Source organism: Callorhinchus milii, unplaced genomic scaffold (genome assembly GCF_018977255.1).
Source record: "Callorhinchus milii isolate IMCB2004 unplaced genomic scaffold, IMCB_Cmil_1.0 Scaffold3, whole genome shotgun sequence".
NCBI lineage: Eukaryota > Metazoa > Chordata > Chondrichthyes > Chimaeriformes > Callorhinchidae > Callorhinchus > Callorhinchus milii.
Window position 1 is genome coordinate 22536822 of NW_024704744.1, and position 17192 is coordinate 22554013.

Below are 17192 nucleotides of genomic sequence, written 5' to 3' on the forward strand. Positions count from 1 at the left end.
AAGGAAACTATTCGGCCCATCACACCTGTGCTCTTTCAAAGAGCCTCATAGACACGATGGGCCAAATGGTTTCCTTCTGTACTGTGGGATTCTGTGATTCTAACAAACACAAGGGTTTTTTATTAGCATTATTCTGCCTTTCTGCGAGTTTTTGCCCCCAAATATTATTAAGGTCACCATTTTGCTTCCTCTGATTAAATTTCATTGTCAAACCTAGCTATTTATTCAATCTCCGCTGATGACAGACCAGCCAGCCTAGCTCTTTGGAGGACTTCGAGGGGCGACACAGGGATTCTTGTCAATTGTTTCCCATTAATCCTGCAGGTCATAGCCCTATTGGGTAGAGTGGGTTCTAGCTGGACAAACAGCTTAAAGGTTACCAGGCAGTGCTTTCAATAGCAACCGTTAGCTGTTAAGCTCCGATAGTATCCCAACGCACATTCTAGAATCCCCAAACTTTGGCTCTCGCTAACCGGGATCTAATACTCTCCTGAATTAGGTAAGCAGGGCACTTTCTGGCATTTCATATGGGCATATTGAATTAGGTAAGCAGGGCACTTCCATCCAGGAAGAGAGTGGGTATTCTATTCCAGACGCAAGAAATTTCCATGAGTAGGTGAAACTCTCAGTCTGATTTGGTACTTTTAAGCACCATGTGAGTGAGATTCTGCAGCTGACCAAAATAAAGTCAACAATTTTAAATAGCACAAATGCAGTTTCAAGCGCATTTTGTTATTAGAGATGAGACCTTTGGTGCCTAAATAATAATAATAATCATGAGTATGATAATAATAATAATAATGATAAATAATAATAAATAATGATAAATGTGGAGTCCTGTAGCTCAGTGGTTAGAGCACTTGCTTTGCAAGCAAGACACCTGGGTTCAATTCCAGGCAGGGCGAAACCTTGGGCAAGTTTCCTTACTCCACACGCCTAATAATAATCCCTCCAAAAACCCAAAACAATAATAAATTGGTCATTTTCAATCTACGACTGTTTGTGGGACATTGCTGTGCGCAATTGGCTGCCGCGTTCGCCCACAAAATATACAGTCAATTCACTTTACAGTATATTCTGTGAAGCGCTTTGGGACGTCCTCCCGACGTGAAAAGCGCTATATCAAATGCAAGGATTATTATTATTATAAACCTGGAGTTCAAACATGTAAGGGTTATCATTATTATTATTATTATCATACTCATGATTATTATTATTATTTAGGCACCAAAGGTCTCATCTCTAATAAAAAAATGCGCTTGAAACTGCCTTTGTGCTATTTAAAATTGTTGACTTTATTTTGGTCAGCTGCAGAATCTCACTCACATGGTGCTTAAAAGTACCAAATCAGACTGAGAGTTTCACCTACTCATGGAAATTTCTTGCGTCTGGAATAGAATACCCACTCTCTTCCTGGATGGAAGTGCCCTGCTTACCTAATTCAATATGCCCATATGAAATGCCAGAAAGTGCCCTGCTTACCTAATTCAGGAGAGTATTAGATCCCGGTTAGCGAGAGCCAAAGTTTGGGGATTCTAGAATGTGCGTTGGGATACTATCGGAGCTTAACAGCTAACGGTTGCTATTGAAAGCACTGCCTGGTAACCTTTAAGCTGTTTGTCCAGCTAGGACCCACTCTACCCAATAGGGCTATGACCTGCAGGATTAATGGGAAACAATTGACAAGAATCCCTGTGTCGCCCCTCGAAGTCCTCCAAAGAGCTAGGCTGGCTGGTCTGTCATCAGCGGAGATTGAATAAATAGCTAAATGCAGAGGATACGGAAAATGGCCAAAGAAAACCAGTGTTGCATTATGCCATATAGTACAAAGGTAGTTCGGGACATATGTGCATGCAACCACCAAGAAGGTGGAAGGCGAACTAGATGGACCTTGGACTTTTTTGTCTAGCATTTCTTATGTTCCTATGGTGCCATCCATTCAGCAGATAGAGTACATTAACAGCAGAGTGTACAAATAACAGTTTTATTTATTAAGTTAACAGTTCCACAGAATGTGTTTTAATAGTTTGCAGCCAAAATGCATATAGGCAAGAGAGTTAGATTACAGCTGAGCTTCAAGTTTTTTTTCATAAATGAATGTAACACAGAGCCTACTGGCCTTCCCAGAAACAAACGTACAGGAATATTTTAAAAAGAGTTTCTTTGTGTTCAAAAGTTTGACAAAATTATTTGGTTTACTGCGTGACAGGTGATATGAAATTGCAACAAATCACATTCTTCATGATTTTATTTGCACGTGACAATATTGTCATGAAAATCTTGCCCAGCTGCTCTGTAACTTGATTCCCCCACCCCCGCTCCAAAGAGAAAAGGGTTTGTTAATCTTCAAGACATTAGAGCTGCCTTTAACACATCTACCTTTAGGATCAAAAGCAGATGTGCCAGTGTATGCAGAGGGCTTATCTATAAGTAGTTTGCTGTGTGGTTTCTTGTTTCTGATATCTCTATGGTGTATAGGTGTATTCTAAATCATATCTAAATCTAGAATTTGCAGTGTTGTTCTTTCATTTCTACTCTTTTTGTAATTATTTTTGGTAGTCACTTTGGCCTTTTCTTTGCTGTGCAAACATTGAACGCATTCCCTGTGGAGAAAAAATTGATGACTGATTTTGTATTTCCAGAAGTAATGATAAAAAAGACAAAAAGGCAACACTCAGGTACTGTACTACTTCTCTGAAAGTATACAATCCATTTACAACAGCTTAATGTGAAACTTCAGAGATTTCTTTCTTCATTGTCAAAGCTCCTAACATTGGATTGAATTCATAAGATTTGACAGAGTAGAACTGAAGCAGTAGGAGTTGTAAGAGGAAAGATGAGACCCACTATAGGTGACCCTCTATAGATGCCTGTTAGATGTAGTCATTATCCAGTGAATGTAGTAGGGCTGTCACTAAAATTAAAACATGATCCAAAGCAAATGATATTGACTTAATTTAACTGGAAGGATAATAATGGGATTGGGTACACCCCACTGTTAGAGCATTGCTCACTCACTTCCGTATCCTGTAAATTTATCTTAAATTATAAATCTGTTGTAATTTATATTGTAATTTATCGTTAATTTGTGTCGATAATTTACACATTACTTATAATTTGATGCTTATTTGCTTCAGTATTTTTTATTTTGCAACGTGTTGATATTTACATTGCATTTTACAGCCTATTCATTAAAATACAGTAAATCATGTGACAGACATTAACATATCAGTAGTGCCTTCTAACCTGGATGCATATTTGCCAACTTTTATCACGCAACCAACACAAGGCACAATACAGGAAGAATTAGGTTTAAAAAATTAAGTCACAAAATATGCCTTTTCTGCATTTTAACCAATATATTGGATTTATTGCCAAAGGAGTTGACATATATCACACTTGAATCCATAATGTTGGCAAGTATGCAGTTATAATACAAGTTGATTAAAGCAGTATCTGACTTTTACAGATTTTAACTCCATAAATTCAAGTAAAGGCAAATGTTATGGTAACAATCCAGCAGGATGAGGATTAAGTTCAATGTTATTACTATTTGGAAAGAAAAGAAATAGAAAATGAGATAGAAACATAGGAACAGGAGTTGGCCACTTGGCCCTTCGAGCCTGTCCCACCATTTTCCAAGATCGTGGCTGATCCACAACTTAATTCCACCTCTCGCCCTTTCTCCATGTCCCCTGCTACCTCTGTCTGTCAAGCATTTATCTATTTCCTTATAAATGTTTCAATTGACTCCGCCTCCACTGCGCTCTGAGGAGTGAATTTCACATTCCCACCACCCGCTGCATGATTTGTTTTCCTTATTTCACTATGGCTTCCAGTTCCCAATTCTCACCAGAAGAAGCAGTGGTTCACTATTTATTGAGGGACGTCCTCCCGATGTGAAAGGCGCTCTATAAATGTAATTTTGTTGTTGTTATTATTCAGGCCGTCATATCGAAAATCTATGATTGACCCCATCACCCTCACCCTCGCACGGCTCCACTGGCTCCCCAGCTTAGAGTTCAAAATCATCGTCCTCGCCTTAAGGCTGTCCACAGCCTTGCTCCCTCTTACCTCTGTGATCTGCTAACCCCATATAAACCTGTTCATTCCCTTTGCTCAGCAGGCTCCAGCCTGCTCCACATCTCCCGCCCAGCCTGCCCCACCATCAGAGGTTGGGCTTTCAGCCTTTCTGCCCTCACCCTTTGGAATTCCACCCCACATTCCCTTCACCTCACTCTCTCCCTTGCCTCCTTCAAAGCACTTCTCGAGCCAGCGCCTTGGGATGTCCTCCCGACATGAAAGGAACTATATAAATGTAATTTTGTTGCTGCTGTTGTTTCAAGACTTGCCGCTTCGACCGCGCCTTCAGCCATCCTCCTACCCTCCCTGCCCTCCACCCTCCCTGATCCCAACCCCCCAGTTCGGATCCAAATCCCTGACTATCCAGTGCCCTTGAAAGTCCTCCCAACATGAAAGGCGCTATACAAATATAATTTTGTATTGTATGAATGAATCTATAAATGCTTGAATAGAAAGACATTTAGCTTTCTCTAACTCTTTTTAATAGTGGTATGCCCTTGTCTTAGACTTACATCCACTAGGAATTAGGTTGAGGTTGTGAATTCATTTCACACAGGAGGCTCCCAGCACGCAGACCAAAGAAAATGTTCAGGATTGTCCACTGAACCTTCATTTACAGTCATTCAGTCTACTAAATAGTTCCTTCTATACCAACTATATCATTGTATAAGCAAACAAACATTTAAAAGCAGCAGAAAAAGTCAGAAAGATATTTGCAAACATTTCCCTTTAACTCTTTTCATCATTGTTATTTTGGTACAGAATGCTACAAGTCTTCAAGTTGAAATCCTTTAAACCTGGAATCTCTAAAATAGCAAAGGAAATATGATGATTAAACAGCACACACTGAATGGGCCTGAGGCTCTAAACATTCCATCCAGCTCTATCATCCAGCAGAATCAAATCCTGGGGGGAAAATCTTTAAAGTCAGATACTGTATATTTGATTTAAAGCCTCAGTTCACTTGTTTGATTTTATTATTATTATTATTTCAATTATTTTTGGATGCTTCTTTTGTGCACTTTTATGGTTTACGTACTATTCATCCAGAACTCTGCAGCCCGTGTCCTCTCCTGCACCAGGCTCTGTGACCCTATCACGCTATCCTTGCCATCCTCCACTGGCTTCCCATCTCACAGAGGATACAGTTCAAGATCCTGGTCCTCACCTTCAAAGCCCTCCACATTCTTGCTCCCCTCTCTTAGACCTCCTAGCCCTCTACCATCCTGTTCACTCCCTCTGTTCAGTGGGCTCCGGCCTGCTTCACGTCTCCCGCCTTGCTCGCCCCACTATCGGCGGACGGGCTTTCCACCACTCTGCACCCACCCTCTGGAACTTCATCCCGCAGTTCATCCGTCTCGCCCCCTCTCTTGCCACCTTCGAGTCCTACCTCAAGACCCTCCTCTTCGGCTGTGCTTTCTCCCTGCTTCCCCCCCACCCTCCCCCCTCCCCCACCCCGATCCTCAGCTCAGGTCCAGTGCCTCGATACGTCCTCCCGATGTGAAAGACGCTATACAAATGTAATTTTGTTGTTGTTGTATTCAGCAAAGACAAGGACGTTCCCAAAGCTAAGGATGCCAAAGGGAGCAAAGATACCAAAGAAAAGTAGGTATCAGCAAATATTACATAGGAAGCTAACAATAGTGAATAATATAGTGAACAATAGTGAATAAATCTGTAAGAGTGGCATAGCAATCATACAAAGTGACAACAACTGGACATGGTTTAGCCCTGGAGTGACTCTCTAGAATAATTAATCATGGTAACTATGCAGTATATTAGTAATAAACATTGATAAATATCATAGTGTCTATTATCACAGCACCCTTATTTTCAACAGAGGAAAGCCAACTAGACTGCATTAGTATTCTCACCAACACTTTGCTCTTGCTATGAACCTTGCCTGAGGCAGTGTCCAGCTTCAGCTGTATATATATAATAAGCTGCATATATATAATTTCAAAATGAAAGTGCACAAACAGCATGAATAACCTATGTTCTGGCATTTGCCCAGTCTCAATGTTTAAAGCCTTGCAAAATCAAAGATTATTTGGTGCTCATCTTAATATGATTAATAACCAAGAACATAAATAGGTCTGATTTATCTAAGTTTGCTGTTCTTTTGTAACTTTGTGTGTGCGAAGGCACTTAAAAGGTGTATTTATTTTGCTCTTTTGGGCTGATGTTTTGTTAGAAGATTTTCACGCCACCCACCGTACAACTAAATTGGATTCCAGATAATGATAATATTCTGACATATTACTTACAATCGAATAAAATAATCTTGCATTTGATTTTTTAAAATCTTAATGGTTTTTAATAAAGATTGAGCAGAATGAAATGAGGCAGAAACACATGAGAACTAATGGGGGAACTGCTGTCATATGCAGGGATGTTGATAAGCACACTTGCAAACCCATTTTCAACACAATTAGTCTCTTAGACTCACAGTGAGTCTGCACACGAGCAGGAGTGTCAATTTTGCTCTGCTTGTTTATGTCACGTTTTGCATTTATATTAATCGGTCAAGTGTACGTGCCAAATGTACAAAACGGGGGTGGGTGAGGGGAGAGGATGTTTATCAGCTAAAAGTCACTGGGACCTGATTCCAATCTCATTTCAGTCTAGGCGTTTTTCAGGGTTCACCTAAAAGACTTTCATTCTATCTGTCGAGTTTTGAATCGATAATCCTGCCGTCACTCCTGGCTTATCGAGTCCCCACAGGCGGTCAGGGTATTATCTGCCTGTCCACTGTATAATGCTACCTCTACTATAGAGCTTGAAGTTTTTCTCATCTTTCTAATAGTAACTATAGGAAGCTGAATCCAGAGTCTTGGGTGCTGCCTGGCAATTGATCCACAGACAACATTGTGGAACATGTCCCTAAAGAACAGCCATTTCTCACTGTTCACTTTTGATACATGGCATTTTTGGTACATTGCGTTGCACTGATATCATTGCTGATTCACAACAACATTGATGTCTGTGGTGGATAATGTTTTTTATAGTTTTATTTTAGCTGATTTGGAAAGCACATTCACTTGTAAAATGTGATTGGCAAGGGGACAGGACTACCTTTGTGATTTTGTTTTGGTCGGCCTTGTATCTGACACATATAGACGCTCATCACCGTGTTTAAGACAAACCAGACAGAGTTCCATGTATGACACATACGCATGGAAATGTCCGTGTCTGGAATGGAATGAAACTCTCTCAACAGGGGATGCGTCCTGCTTACCTAATTCCAGAGAGTTTAAGGCAAGAGCCAAGGCTTGGGGACCCCATAGTGTTCAATGCACAGTGTGGAGTCCTGTAGCTCAGTGGTTAAAGCGCTCGCCTCGCAAGCAAGTGACCTGGGTTTCAATTCCCTGGCAGGGTGAAACAATTGGCAAGTTTCCTTACTTCACGCATCTCTGTTTACCTGGAAGTAAGTAGGAACCTGGTCGTTCGTCGATTGGTGGATCGCTTTTTCGGGGGTAATACTTCCCTCAACAAAAAAATTATAAATTGGTCACTCAATCCACGACTGTTTGTGGGACACTGCTGCTACGTTTGCCCACAAAATATACAGTTAATTCCCTTGACAGTACATTCTATGAAGCGATTTGAGATGTCTCAAACACGTTTATCAGCTAAAGCCACGATATCAAATGCAAGGATTATTATTTACTATATTATACATTGGGGTACAGCTGTAGTTTAACTAGTTAGAACTGCACACCATTGAAAAGGCTGTCTGGCAAGCTTCCCACTGCTTATCCAGCTTGGATCACCCACCCTCAATTGGCTACCGTGTTTTGCCCACCAAAATACCCAGTCAATCCACCTTATAATATATCCAGTGAAACGCTTTGAGACGTCTCAACGACGTGGTAAGGCACAATATAAAATGCAAAAATTATTATTATTTGGCTTGCAGGATTTTCACCTTTGTGAAAAGCTAGTTATAGACAAATTATGGGTTTCCTATGTCGCAGGCAGACAGTGAATGCCTATTCAGATGTACAGTTAATATCTCTAAACCGGATTCATGCTCACCAAATATCAATCTGGCAAGAACACCTTCAGTCGAAAATACTTCTTCCCAGGTTGGAGTTGGTGATGGGATTCCACCTGGCTGACCAAAAATATTATTTTTTTAAGAAAAAGCAAAACTAACTTTCAACCCTGTAGGAACATTTTCCATTAAATTAATCAAATTCAAGCAAGAGTTGACATTGACCTTTAAGTAGATACAAAATTCAATATATGCCACTAAACACACCAAAGGCAGGGAATCCTATATCTGACATGCTTCAATTATTTATAATGAGTTGCTGATTAAGAATATAGCTAAAAATTCAATAAGTAAAAAATTGAAATGGAAACCCCCTACATCTTTGGACATGACAATTAAGGAAACAATATTAAAAATATACATTCAAAACTAAAGGTTAATAAAGAAGAGTAAAGCAATAAAATCGATGGGAAGAAGGGACAGTTTGAGTACTGTAACCAGATATTAGGATACTCGCACAGCACATTCAGAGACTCAGTTGTTAAAGCCACTCCGTTGAGTGAAACCGATCCCTTTGGATCTGACGAGTATGATCCCCGGCCATGCTTGTTTTCCCTCTGCTCCATTCGGGTTCAGCCGAGAGACCCTGTAATTAGTTAGTCTTAGCAACATTGCCAGACTCCGACACTGCCTCACCCCTCAGGCTGCCGAAATCCTCACCTACGCATTCATCACATCAAGGCTTGATTATGGAAACTCCCTCCTCATCGGCCTTCCCAACTCTTCCCTTCACAAGCTGCAGATCAACCAAAACTCTGCAGCTCGTGTACTCTCACGCACCAGGCTCCATGACCCTATCACTCCCACCCTCACCTGACTCCACTGGCTCCCCATCCCTCAGAGGATCGAATTCAAAGTCCTCATCCTCACTTTCAAGGCCATCCATAGCCTTGCCCCCTCCTACCTCTGACCTGCTGATTCCCTACCAACCTGCCCGCTCCCTCCGTTCAGCGGGCTCCAGCCTGTTCCATGTCTCCCGCCCGACCCGCCCTACCATCAGTGGCCGGACTTTCAGCCTCTCTTGCCCCCATACTCTAGAACTCCAACCCACAGTCCCTTCGTCTTGCTTCCCTCCTCTTTGATCGTGTCTTCAGTCCCTCTCCCACCTCTCTGCCTTCCCCATCCCTCCCCCATGCTCGAGTCCTGACCCCTGAATGTCCAGCGCCTTGGGACGTCCTCCTGACGTGAAAGGCCCCCTTAAATGTAATTTTGTTGTTGTTGTTAGTGCCCATGGGCTGGTAAGGTAAATTTCCTGATCCCTATCTAATGACCATCGTTGGAAAGTGTGTGTGTGTATGTGCGTGTGCGTGAATGTCAAGTGAGGCCACAATTGGCTGTGGTTGGTCGAAGAGTCAGCCAATATTCACACACAAAGAACAGCCTCATGGGGAAGGTAGACAACACCCACGGATCCGTATCTCAGCGGGAGTCAGCATCTTCGGGGGAATAAAGAAAAGGTAGCAGAAAACGTCTTTTAAGATTCTGCGAGTGGCGCTAAATATGCAGTTTTTTTAGGAATTTGTAATTGCTAATTAATTGTTAATTGCAAATTACAAATATATCCAGATGTACCAGAGGCAGTTTCTCCCAAACCCCACTCCCCAGGCACCAATGTCATCCCCATGTCCATGAACCTATTTTGCACAATCAACTTCTGGCTCCAGGATACAAAGTTTTACTGCTGGTCTTTCAGACCTGGGGCTTATTCTCAATACTCTGTTTAGTTAAACAACCAGTTATAATCTTGCTTTTTGGGGGGATATAGTACCTTGCACGTCAGGAGGACATCTCAAATTGCTTCACAGGATTTTACTGTGAAGTGGAGTGACGGTATATTTGTAAGCAAACACGGCAGCCCATTTGTGCATAGTGATGTCCACACAACCAGCCATGAAGTGGATGACCAATTTAATGACCAACCGGTAGATGATTCATATGCCAGAGGCCGAATATACAATCCAGCCTGTCAGACGTCAGCATTGAGAACATGCCGAGCACATCCTTGTACATTCGTAATTGATACATTCCAAATAACTAAGTTTACACCACATGTGAGACCTCGATACATAATAAGCAGCTTACTGTATTTTAGCATGTGCCACAGTAACAAAGGAGGCAATTGTACTTCACCAATGATCATGGCTGAAACGTTTTGTGTGTCACTTGTCCCCACGAAACAGAGAATGGTCCTGATATGACTGAATGACCTAAGCATCGTGTTCAGCGTTTCAGGTTCTCTTCATCTCATGCAACATTCATCGCATATCCATTCACAGCAGCACAAGCTCTTGATCCTGTCCCTAGCTGAACTTTTTTTGCAAACTTTCCTCATTTGCATTCTTTTTCTTGGTTTTGGTACCATTCATTTGATCGCCCAGGAGGATTGTAAAAACAATAAGGCAAAACACTTTCTTAGAAAATTTGGGTTTTCCTCTTTACGACTGTGGGAATTTGTGAGAGGTGCGAGGTCTCTAGAAGCTGAAGAAACACCGCTTTTTACATGGTATGTATTGTGTGTTCAGAAAGTGAATGCAGATATTTCTCCTTTTTTTCCATTGTACATAGTCGATATGTTGCTTTTATATAGGAATTGAGCAATATTTTGGCAATGCAGTCGCAACAATCTAAAACAAGTGTGTTGAGTTTACTTGACAAAAAATAAGAAACATTCAAATGTAGTTTTTATATCTGCAATTCTGTTTTAAGACAACTAGTTGCCACAGAAATGAAAAACTGTGGATCTTTTGAAAACTGAAAGATCTTCCGATTAAGATATTGCACTTTATATTACCAGATAGCTTGTAAATTCTATAGTGTTTAATTACAACCCAGAACTTTGTTTGGAATTTGAGACCAATAGTTTATATGTTATATTTTACCTAAGAAAGCCATGACATCGTCAATGAACTAAGGACTGCAAAAGTAGAAATGAGCAAGATTGTTTTTTTTACAAAAGGGAACTTAATGAAAATCGCTTTTAAGAGAACTACGAAAAATATTTCCATTCAGAGGAAATTTGTCTTTAAGTAGCGTAACTTTTAATTGGAATAACTTATTTGTCTATAGAAAAACTGCATGTTTTCATTTGATATATTAATACACAATGATTTCAAATATTTAGTTTCTTGCAAAATTGTAGCCAAGTGAAAAAAAAATTGTGTTTGAATGTGAAAATTATGGAAGTATTATTACGTTTGATGATGAAATTGATGAACAGAAGTGGCTAATTTTATCATTCAGACATGAGAAATTCATCGATCTCCAGGTTTAAGGTTCAGGAAACGTTAACATTAGACAGAAGTCCTGCATAGAAAGTCATCTATTTTATTTTAAAATGGTATATTTGTTTTACAGATTTAATGTTACAGTTGTTCAGTGACAGTGTAAAATAAGAATGTGATCTGAGAAAGAGAAAATGTCTTTTGCCCTTGATCTTTGTCATATGAGAATCCACAGTGGGAATAAATGAGGTTATATAAAACGGTACCAATTCTTTCAATGTAAACAAAGCAGCTTCTATGTTACTACAGAAAGTCTTCAATTTAATTTTCCAGCCAGTTATTTACTCGTGTTAATAACAAAATGTATTATATAGAGCAACCTCAAAGACACTGTATTCAAACTTGAAATTGACATTGATTCAGAATTGAGAGTCTGAAAATTGCTTCAGCAATATTGTCTTGTGTTCATTTTGCAATTGTTTGTCATAGAGGATAGTCATCAAGTGAAAATAAGTTGTAAAACTAGGTCTCTGAATTGAGTCTATAACACATCTCCACTGGCTCCCTGTAACTCAGGAGAGCAAATTCAAGATCTCATATTCAAATCCCATCACTGCCCTGCCCCATCCCAACCTCTGCCACCTCCTGCCACCCCAGTGCTTGATCACTCCCTCTATTCATTATACACTGGCCTACTTCATGTTCCCTGCCTACTCCACCTCACCATCAGCCATCCTCACTCTCTGGAATTCCAACCCAGACTCCCTCTGCTTTGCCCTCTTTACTCCCTACAACAAAAACAACATATTGCATTATATAGCGCCTCTAACGTCAGGAGGACATCCCAAGGCGCTGGATGGTGAAGGGCTTGAACCCGAGCTGGGGGCTGGAATCAAGAGGGGTGAAGAACAGGGCTCGTATTGGTGGGATGATGACCAAAGGCCCAGTTGAAGAGGAAGGTCTTGAGATGGGTCTTGAAGGAGGCAAGGGAGGGGGCAAGGCGGAGGGATTCCAGAGGGTGAAGGCCCAACTGCTGATGGTGGAGTGGGTAGGGTGGGGGACTTGGAGCAGACAAGTGTCCACTAAGCAGAGGGAGTGGATAGGTTGTTAGAGATCTAGTAGGTCACACAGTTAGGGAGGAGCAGGACTATGGAGGGCTTTGAAAGTGATATATTGAAAGTTCACCTTATGAGCTATATTTTCAACCACTTTAACCCCTCTGCTCAGCTCCTTCCTTCCCCAACTCAAGCTCCCACTCAGTTTTCTGAAGTGCTTTGAGTAATCCTCCTAATATGAAAAGTGCTATACAAATGTAAAATTTTTGTTCATGTTTTATTAATTTCATTGTTTACTTGTTATTCCATTTTTTGGGGGTCAGCCAGGTGTCCCACACATACGGAAACACATCACCTTAAGAGTATCCAAACTAAATTGAGAGTTCCATGCATCTCCTGTAGCTCAATGGTTAGAGCACTCGCTTTGCAAGTGAGAGACCTGAGTTCAATTCCAGGCAGGGCGAAACCTTGGGCAAGTTTCCTTACTCCACACGTCTAATAATAATCCCTCCAAAACCAAAAACAATAATAAAAATTGGTCATTTTCAATCTACGACTGTTTGTGGGACATTGCTGTGCGCAATTGGCTGCCGCGTTCGCCCACAAATATACAGTCAATTCACTTTACAGTGTGTTCTGTGAAGCGCTTTGGGACGTCCTCCCGACGTGAAAAGCGCCATATCAAATGCAAGGATTATTATTATTATTATTATCTCACCTATATGGAGATTCCAGAAATACTTTGAAATGGAAATATTGAAATGGAATAGATATTATCTCCCTAGAGAGATGCACCCTCCTTACCTAATTCCAAAGAGTATTAGGCATGTTGGCAAGAGCCAAGGCTTGGGGACCCCAGAGTATGAATGGTGTACTGCTGGAGTCTATCCAGCTGAAACAGGATAGCTTGCGATTGAGAGCACTGCCTGGTAAGCTTTCCTGCAGTTTGTCCAGCAAAGACATTCCTACCCATTAGGGCTTTGGCTTGCAGGGTTAACCAGAGTTGAGTGGAAAGAGTCCCTGCCCCCAGTGACTGGTCTGCCCTTCCCATGTCCTGCAGATGAGCCGGGCTGGCTGTCATTACGACATTTCATTCAATTTCATTTCCTCTCTCAGTTCATCTCCAAGGAGGTCCTGCTTACCTGCTCCTCCAAGGAGGATAGTTACCAGGTTTAAGCCCTCACTAGGTGGATGCAGGCGTAATAGGATGGCAGGATCACAGCTCGGCATGAAACGCCTGAGAACATTGCTAACATTTTCCTGCCCACAGCTCAGACAAACCTCTCTTCCCATTGTGCAATGGTTCCACCAGTAACTCAAATGTTAGCTTAACATCTTCAACAATATCAAAATAAGTTTGGAGACAAAATAGTTTACAAATGGAACCAATAATAATCATTTAGCAACCCTTTAGCATCCTACATTATATATTTATACATTATACATTATATTTGGTTCATAGTAAATTATAGCATTACTGCTTTCGCCCCAGTTGATATTTTCACTTTGTTGAGAATATAATTAATCATTAAACACATAATTAATCACCAGAAGCCCAGCTGCACAACTTATTCTCATTTGATGACTTCCCTGCGTGACACTCAGTGGTGCTCAGCTGTCAGTTAGCTACAAACTTCCAGTATCTCACAGTTACAGAACATTTAGACTGTGGGTAAAGGAAAAAATTCTGAGAAAGATTGTAAATCATCCTGTAATGTACAAAATGCTCTGACATTTTATATCAAATGATTTGGGCCAGACTTCCTTCCAAGTGTTGCTAAACACTGTTTTCTCTAATGGTAACAGTGAAGTGGAAATAGGAAACACTGATGAATTTTTCAGGTTATTTTTAAATATACAGTACTATCACAACTTATGTTTTTGAGTATTTTCACATCTTTCATTAAATTATATTTGGTCTATATAGTATAGCATTAATTGCTTTCGCCCAGGTTGGTATTTTTCACTTTGTCGAGAACACAACATGAAGAAGTAAACTCACAATTAATCACCTATTCTCTTTGGTCAATTCCAAATTGTATAAGGCCAAGAATATCCAACCTTCAAGATCTTTTGAGTCTCAGCAAGATTTTATATTAAATGTTGGTTGCTTACTTTCTCCACAGAAAAGGAGTTTTCTCAGGAATGAAGCTGGGGAAGACACGTCCTCACAAGGACGAGCACTCTAAGAAGGGTCATGGTCATGGTGGAGGTAAGGCCTATCTATATCTTCCCCCATCCTTTACGTTGAATCAATAAAAGTCAACAGAAAATTCAATTCCACTTTCTGTTGCTTTAACCTAAGAACAGGGCTCTTAATGAATGTACTGAAACATTTGCTGTTCAATAATTTACCAATTTTGATGATTCTGATTTGAGATGTTGGCACAAAATGGCACATATCTACCAAAAAAAAAAAATGTTTCTGTCTGAAACAGTGTGACTGACATAGTCACTCAGTCTCCCAGCTCTGAAGTAAACCAGGTTTGCAATAAATGATAAAGCGCTATATCAAATGCAAGGATTATTATATATTATTATTATATCTTTGAAAATGTTTGATACTCCTGAAATCTCATGACACACTTTACTTTGAGATGATTCTTTTCCAGGGGTTTCTTCCCCCAATCCCCCAGCTACCCATGGCCCACGTCCAAAAAAGAACCCAAATGCAATCTCATAATCTTTGTAGTTGATATAATGCCTTTTATGTGAGGAGGATGTCCCAAAGAGCTTCACTAGATATATTGTAAAGTGGAGTGACTGTGTTTTGGGGACGAACATGGCAGCCAATTCTGCGCATAACCGTAAACAGCCGTTCAGAGTGAATGACTATTAATTGTTGGCCTGGACACTCGGAGAAGTGCTCTTCTCTTTTTGAATATGCCAACCTTTGAATAAGGATGTAGTTATGGAGATCTTTCACCTTGCCTAAGGTCATTTCCCTTTTCTCCCTGGTTCAGCCTCAAGCTCTGCCACTGTTAAGTGCTTCGAGACTTTATCCCAAGGCTCTTACATTAAGTTATTGTTATTGTCACCTTTTCTTTCTTGTGGCCTGACCAGTTGGTATAATTTCTCTGGTCACAATTTCTACATATTTATCTTCTCCCAGTGAAAAGCACAATAAGATGGGAAAGGTTGGATCTTGTGGAACTACTATAGGTGTCAGCGCTCCTCAATTGGTAACATACTTCCCTCTGAGTCAAACGTTTATGGGTTCAAGTCTCATGGTGGAATTTTGAACTCAGTTTAGGTCATTCCATAGGTGGAGCGCTACATTGTTGGAGGTGCTGTCCTTTGTATGAGACATTAAACTGAGGTCCAATATCTGTTCAGGTGGATGGTAAAGACCTCACAGCACTATTTATAAAGAGAATGGAGTTTCTCCTGATGTCGTGGCAAATAAATCAGGTCATTCACTTCATAGCTGTTTATGGATATTGCCAAATTAGCTGTTGCGTTTGCTTACAAATATACAGTCATTACACTTCACAGTAAAATCCTGTGAAGCACTTTTGAGACGTCTCGATGACATGAAGAGGCACTATATCAGATTTTAAAAATACGTATTATTTATCTCCAGACAGGGTAGGAATCGGTTCTGACATGTGCCCACAGTTCAGTGATAGGAAATCCCACCAGCAATGGTGTCAAACTATACTGTTGTTCAGCACTCTGAGATGCTACCCTGTATGAAGAACACTATATAAATACAAGTTGTTGTTGTTGTTGTGAACACTGAACGCAGCAACATGAATGATTGTCATGATAAATTATAGCAACTCAAAATCCTACATTGAAGGCAGTTGAAAATAGTGGGGGGAGCAACCAGCATCCATGGAACTGCACCCTAGCAAGAGGAGACCAGGAGGAAACAGAGAAGTATGCCAGTGGGGAGTAAAAATTAGAAAAGAAAGAAATATGTGGACATTTTTGTTTTGAAATTATGATATGGCCTCTCAAAATAAAACTGTCTTTTGGACTTTTTTTTAGAGAGTTTTAGTTTGGAGAATGTTTTAATTGAATTTTAAAAAGCGGGATCAAGCATAGAGCTTTAAATCTTTGTTTTATTTCTTGCAGATGATGCTGCTGTTCTGGAAACAGAAGACCTGGACAGGAAGACCATGCGACTGGGCGGAGGCCTGGATCCTGACAGCATCTCACTGGCCTCTGTCACAGCCGTCACCATTAATGTCTCAAACAAGAGGTAGTTAGTTACTCATGGGAAGTAACATGTACACATTGGTATCATCACTGAGTTTGATTGACCAACAATATTGCAATGATTGGTTGAAAAATACTCATATGAAAGGATCCGTTCCTATAATAAGGACTTACTTATTATCCAGAAATGTTGTGGATTAATCACCTCCACATCATCACCCGCCGCAGACCCAGCTTCTGATCTAATAGTTACTGTGAGGTTTGCACCAGAATGGCTTAATCTCATATTTCTCTCTCAGGTCCCGATCAACCTGCAATTAATTTCCAGCATCTTTGTGTCTCAGATTTCCTTTCATAACAGAGTTGAGTTGGAATCCCATAAATAAATCATTTTACATTTTAATTTTAAAGTAACAGAGAATTATCCTACTCCTGGTCCCACCAAAGAAACACATACATTTTCTCTATTTGTTTGCAGATCAAAGCCTGATATCAAAATGGAGCCCAGCGCAGGCAGACCTCAGGATTACCAAGTAAGTTACAGATAGGGTATCTGTTAGAGCTCAAACACTGCTCTGGCTAGGACTGGTTGAAAGATATACACATGTGAAG

At 40.5% G+C, this 17192-nt stretch overlaps 1 protein-coding gene across 1 annotated transcript in view; it reads left to right on the plus strand.

Annotated features, from left to right (window-relative positions):
- Window positions 1-17192, plus strand: part of otofa (otoferlin a) — a 186307-nt gene that overhangs the window by 96596 nt on the left and 72519 nt on the right. The window contains 3 exon segments of the mRNA XM_042333019.1: window positions 14543-14610; window positions 16497-16623; window positions 17059-17113. Coding sequence (XP_042188953.1) covers window positions 14543-14610; window positions 16497-16623; window positions 17059-17113 — 250 coding nt within the window.